Source organism: Thamnophis sirtalis, unplaced genomic scaffold (assembly GCF_051295495.1).
Source record: "Thamnophis sirtalis isolate CommonGarterSnake01/CBP01778 unplaced genomic scaffold, rThaSir2_p1.2 scaffold_3, whole genome shotgun sequence".
Taxonomy (NCBI): Eukaryota; Metazoa; Chordata; class Lepidosauria; order Squamata; family Natricidae; genus Thamnophis; species Thamnophis sirtalis.
Window position 1 is genome coordinate 99650250 of NW_028261383.1, and position 6000 is coordinate 99656249.

Sequence of the window (6000 nt, forward strand, 5' to 3'; positions counted from 1 at the left end):
GTTTGGTAAGCAATGTAACTTTATTTTCCTCCCCTTTTTCTTTTGTCTTTTAATTGAAATCATAGATTAAAATGGAGTTCTTTGAACTGCTATCTAATCATCACTTGGACAGTCAGTCTCGCTGGAGTAAAGTGAAGGACAAAGTAGAGACTGACCCTCGCTACAAAGCCGTGGATAGTTCTTCGCAAAGAGAGGATCTTTTTAAACAATATATTGAAAAAATAGCCAAAGTATGTATGTCAATGACAACACTGTTGCCATTTTTTTAGTATTTCATTGTTGGATTAATTGGTATAGAATTTGAAGTACGGTTTTGTGAAATGCTGTTTTTAGAAATCAATTGATTAGTGGTCAGCATTGTTTGTATTCTCAGACTAGTGTTTTTATCTTATTTTTGCTAGAATAAATAACAATTTCAAATGAAAGAATGCATTCTGAAAGGGTAAAGCATTATTATTATTATTTAATGAATATTTGATATATTTGTATCAATTTAGTATATTAATGTTAGGGTATTTTTTAATTTTTTGTGTATATTTTCTCTTTTAAGTCAGAAAAAGATTGTAGAAGATGCAACACAAATATCATAATTCTGTCATTGTGTATCATACTTTAAGTATATTGGGTTTTTTGCTTGAATTTACTTTTGTTAGTACTTTTATCTATTAGCCTAATATAAATGCAGTATGTGTGCTTTGGATTGTATTTCAGAATGTAGACTCTGAAAAAGAAAAGGAAATGGAAAGACAAGCACGAATTGAGGCAAGCTTGCGTGAACGAGAGAGAGAAGTTCAAAAAGCTCGTTCAGAGCAGACAAAAGAGATTGATAGAGAACGAGAACAGCACAAACGAGAAGAGGCTATCCAGAATTTCAAAGCGCTCTTATCTGATATGGTGAGGTTTCTTTGCATTAAAATTGATTGTGCAATTTTAACTGAAAGTAATTTTTGAAATGCTGACAACACTGGTGTGAACATGGATTCCTCAATTGTATCGCATGGGGGACAAATCTAGATTAGCTGTTGCTTTAGTATATAGTATCAGCACTTTTCAGTATATGGTAAGGAAATATTTGTTTTACTCTGCTAGGTACGATCTTCAGATGTGTCATGGTCTGATACAAGGCGAACACTTCGAAAAGATCATCGTTGGGAATCTGGCTCCCTTTTGGAAAGAGAAGAGAAGGAAAAACTTTTTAATGAACACATTGAGGCACTTACAAAGAAGAAAAAAGAACATTTCCGGCAACTTCTAGATGAAACTTCATCAGTAAGGCTAATACATCTTATATTTTCCCCGAATGTTAATGTCATAATTTTGTGGTTCCTTAGTTCAATTTATGTTTGTATCTTAATGACGTTATTCTTCAGAGAAATTAGTGTCTTCCAATTAACCATTATTTTAAGAGTCACAAAATCTGGAAACCATTGCTGATAGATTAGAACAAGCCTATACTTCACTTCTACTTCTAGAGCTAAACCATAGGAAAAAGGTAGTTGAGGGATTTGTGTAAACATTTTTTTGTTCCCTTTTAGTGTTTTAAGGGCTGGAGATCTCAGGAATGTATGAACCAATCACTGGCAAGAGAGGGAATAGATTTGATCCTGTATGTATCGCTATACTTAAAACAACTTACCAATAGGTGCAGTGGCATATACTAATATAAATAGTATCAAGGTAAATGCCTCACATTTTATTTATTTTAAATACTGTTAATGAATAATCCCAGATTATCATCCTTTTAAAAAGGTTTGGACAGTAAAATAAAATTCAGCTCAACATGCAAATTACCAGATTCATAGATCTGTGAGCTCCGTTAGTACCTTCTGTAATTTCTTCCTGAATGAAATAGAACCATCTATGTTTTTCCATCAATGAAGGAGTGAGGAGATATAAAAAGGGAACATTGGGTAATAAAATAGGCAGCACATCTATGTATCAAAGTAAAAGCCATGCAGTGGAAGCTGGCTTCACATAACAGGGAGTTCTTGTATCTTGCACTATTTAAATATTCTATTATTGTGACACCATAGTCAGTATTTATTAGTCCTGTACTAGTGCTGGTTCAGACTTAAGTCTAAAAGGACTTGGAACAAGTGTAGTGCCTATTCACAACTTTTTAAAAGAGTCATGCTTTTTCCTGGGATGCATGACAGGTTTGTGATTGCGGGTAGATGGGGATGCATCTGCTTTAAATTGCAGATAATCCTTTATTCATGGCCCCGTACACTTAAATTTTAAATACTTCGTTCATTAAACCTGCAATTTTCTGTTTTTTTCTTTCAAAGATTACCTTAACGTCAACGTGGAAAGAAGTAAAGAAGATAATTAAAGAAGATCCGAGGTGCATTAAATTCTCTTCCAGTGACAGAGTAAGAAACTTGTACTGGTTTGCCCTGGCTTTTTATCTTACTGTTTAAAAGTAAATATAACAACCTCCTCTTTGTATTTTTTTTGTCCTCAAGAAAAAAATATATAATCCGGCAGAAATTTCTAGTGATTATTTCTATTTCTTTAAATGCAGAAAAAGCAAAGGGAGTTTGAAGAATATATCAGAGACAAATATATTACAGCCAAAGCTGATTTCAGAACACTTTTGAAAGAGACCAAATTTATAACATACAGGTATGTTATAAGATACAGTACATGAATGGCTTTCTTCATTTCTGTATTGTTTTTATCTTAAATGACTAATATGGGATTATACTTAGTTAATATTGTAGTTTTGGGGAACAGGACTTTTGGTTTATCCTCTTTTCCAAAAAGTACCAGATTATGAGTTAGTGATAGTGATTCACTATTGAGTGTTTAACATTGATATTTCTGAAAATTGAATTTAATACTTCATTTGAAACACAAGGAAACTTGTTTGTGTCTGTGTCTGTGTGTGTTGTGGGAACTAAATCACTTTTAATTATACAAAAGTTTAGGAATATATATTCAGCATGATACGGAGTTATTTCTTAATAGAAGACAAAGGCAGGTACTTTATATGTGACCATTGAATTAGATCTAGGTGTTCTGCTTCCTGAAGAACAATCTTGTAAGTAAAAAATGGCCCCACACCTAAAGAGTTTCTTCAAGCATTACGATTTTTAAACCTTCCTTATGACATCATTGTATGGGAATACACAATCTCTTTCTCAAGACAAATTGTATTCTGCTTTCATTCAAGTTTAAGAGATCAGCAGTTCTAAAAATCAACCTAATGCTGCCTAAATATTAATAAGATCAGTTTGATCCTAAAGGTTATCCTGGACTAGGCTATGGGTTGGTTATAACGGTTATGAGAATGTGTTTCCTACAGTGTTGTTTGGTTACAAAGTGACAAATCTTTTCCCTATTTACATTTTTACAGCTTAAATTAGTGCTAATGTTAAACCTTATAGCTGTCAAAACTGAAGCCTAATCCTGTATATAGAGCATTAACAATGACAGAGCAATTTTTTAAACAGTCCTACCCTCCTAATACTTTAATTCACTTCAGGTCTGAAGAGGTAGTCTTTTAGGATAGTTTAGATATTGTGTCTTTGTCAGCACTTGTCCTACCTAAATGAAACCCAGATAATTTTTTAATCCTCATGTTGTTATTTTTATAAATAACTCAAGGCAGTGAACCCACCTAATATTTCTTCCCCCTCAAATTCTAGTTCATTTGTGTAACGTTCACTCATTTGATGATAACGATAATCTTTATACTTAATTGCAGATCCAAAAAATTAATCCAGGAATCTGACCAACACCTGAAAGATATAGAAAAGATATTACAGAATGACAAACGTTATCTGGTACTAGACTGTGTGCCAGAGGAAAGGCGAAAACTCATCGTATCCTATGTTGATGACTTAGATCGCAGAGGTCCCCCTCCACCACCTACAGCTTCAGAACCTACAAGGCGAACAACAAAATAATTATAAAATATTCTTGAACAAAAGGTTTACGTTAAATCAAGAAAATTGCATGAGCCATCTGTCAGGTCTAGTCATATGCATTACCACGAACCTATTGCAAAACCATCCAGGAAGCAACATTTATGAACATTAAGCAGTCTCTGTACAGAGAGAATATTTGCATTATTTATGCTTTTTCTCTTTGTTGCATGACTGACAAATATTCTAACCATGCAACTATTTCCAGTGATTTTTCAATCCTAGAATAATACAATATCTATGTACAAGGCTTGGATATTGGTAGCATTTGGAAGTGTTCTTGCTGATAGTGTTACATGTCAAAGCCATGGGAAGATTGACATATGACTTAAAGTTGAGAACTGTAAAAATACCCCAGATGTCCTAATGGAAGAGTTAAGGTTATGCACTCAGGATTAATCTATTGAGTGCAGAAGACCATAGTGAGATAGTGCCCTTCAGTAAACCTGGAAAGATAGGGCCTAATCTTTTACTCATGTGTGACTTTTCCTGCATAAATCAGGACTAATGTCCGATTCATTAATGTCCAATACAGCATGAGAGGAAAATAAAAGTGCAGTGACCAAATTATATAAACACCATTTGACCTAGTTAACAAGCCTGCCTTGATTGGCTGCTCTCTTCCCTGTCCCCCTTCCCTCCCCCCCCCCCACCTGCACACCACCCCCCACCCCCCCGGTTAGGCACAATCAAGTGGCTTTCCCTGGTAGTTTGGTAATGTGTTGCTCTGAAATGAAAATACACAGGGGTGAAAAAATTGCCAGGACAGCATGGTTGTACAAAAACATTTTTATTTACTATTAAAATGTCTCTTATCTGCTTTGGATTAGAATATGGATTTTTTTTCTGGATATTTCTTGTAAACTATGTTTCTGTTTTGAATGTTAAACTTGTGTTTCTATAGTTTAATTTTGAAATGTTGGGATTGTTCAGTTTATGTATTTGAACGACAATAAACCAACCCTTTTTATATATGCATTGTACATATTAGTAATTGTGTGTTACGTTCTAAAGATATAATTATATAATCACTTGAAATTCCATTAAAATGGAGGAAATCAATTATATTTGAAACTGCTGTGAATATATATACTTATTTTTTGCTTTATAGATCATGTAATCCTTATATTAATAGCTAATAGTATAGCTGTAAAGCATTCTATTTAATTTTGTCTCTGAACATTTTAAAACAGTTGATGAATGCTTGAGACCTCTTTTTATCTTCATATATGGGTTGGCAGCATGTGTCCTTTGGATTTGGCTAGCCATCCTTATGACTTTTGGTACAAACAACCAATATTCTCATATTTCTAACCAGAATGAAGCTTGGAAAGATGCTTCTTGATCTTTTTAGTGCTTCCAGAACAGTAGTTTCAGAAAACACTTGCTGAGCATTTCACCATATTTCCAGTTTTAGTTTGCCGTTTATCGTCAATGTTTTTTGTCCCCCATAGTGCTCCACATTACTTTAGAAAATTATCCACATGTTTGGTAGTGGGTGTCATTCAATAAAATCACCCTCATCTCTCTCTTTTCTTTTTCTTTTTGGCTTTGCTTTCTCTCCTCTCTACTCCATTTTAATTTTGTGTCTGAGATCAGTAGTAAGCTGGATGTCAGAAGATTGAAATTCAATAACAACCACACAAAATTCTCTTTGTATTTGTATTCAACAATACAACATTTGTATTGTTGGAGAGTCCTGCATGTTTTGAGTGCCATTGCAACCCTCTCAAACGAATCCCATAAGCACTCAAGAATTGTTTGTGGACAGTGTTTATATTCCAGGATAGTTAGGCTGTACTTTTGGTTAGACTATGCTTGCTTAGGTTGGAACCAGGTCCACTTCTGAAGATGGTGATAATTTGCAAAATATGGGACTATATTTGAAAAATACTTGATACAAAACAGCATCTAAAGTTCCAACAGGAACTCAATTGTTGGTGAATAGAACTGTTTTGTGTTGTTACCAACTTCACTAATTCACTAAGTTCGAAGGGCTAATTCTAACTATCTTGGGACCTGGACAACGGAAGAAATTCAAATAGTCCAAAATTGTAATTTAATTTAACTA

The 6000-nt window shown here is 33.9% G+C and overlaps 1 protein-coding gene across 3 annotated transcripts in view; it reads left to right on the forward strand.

Annotated features, from left to right (window-relative positions):
• TCERG1 (transcription elongation regulator 1) overlaps window positions 1-4901 on the forward strand; it is a 43162-nt gene extending 38261 nt beyond the window's left edge. For 2 of the 3 annotated variants that reach the window (XM_087709597.1, XM_087709598.1), the window contains 6 exons: window positions 66-230; window positions 712-894; window positions 1090-1269; window positions 2289-2372; window positions 2525-2625; window positions 3710-4901. In XM_087709597.1, the coding sequence (XP_087565723.1) occupies window positions 66-230; window positions 712-894; window positions 1090-1269; window positions 2289-2372; window positions 2525-2625; window positions 3710-3911 (915 nt within the window). In that variant the 3' untranslated portion in view covers window positions 3912-4901. Of the gene's footprint in view, window positions 1-65; window positions 231-711; window positions 895-1089; window positions 1270-1535; window positions 1678-2288; window positions 2373-2524; window positions 2626-3709 lie in introns of those variants that run through there. The other variant, XM_087709599.1, reaches the window with a different exon arrangement.
• Window positions 4902-6000: the final 1099 nt, after the last annotated feature.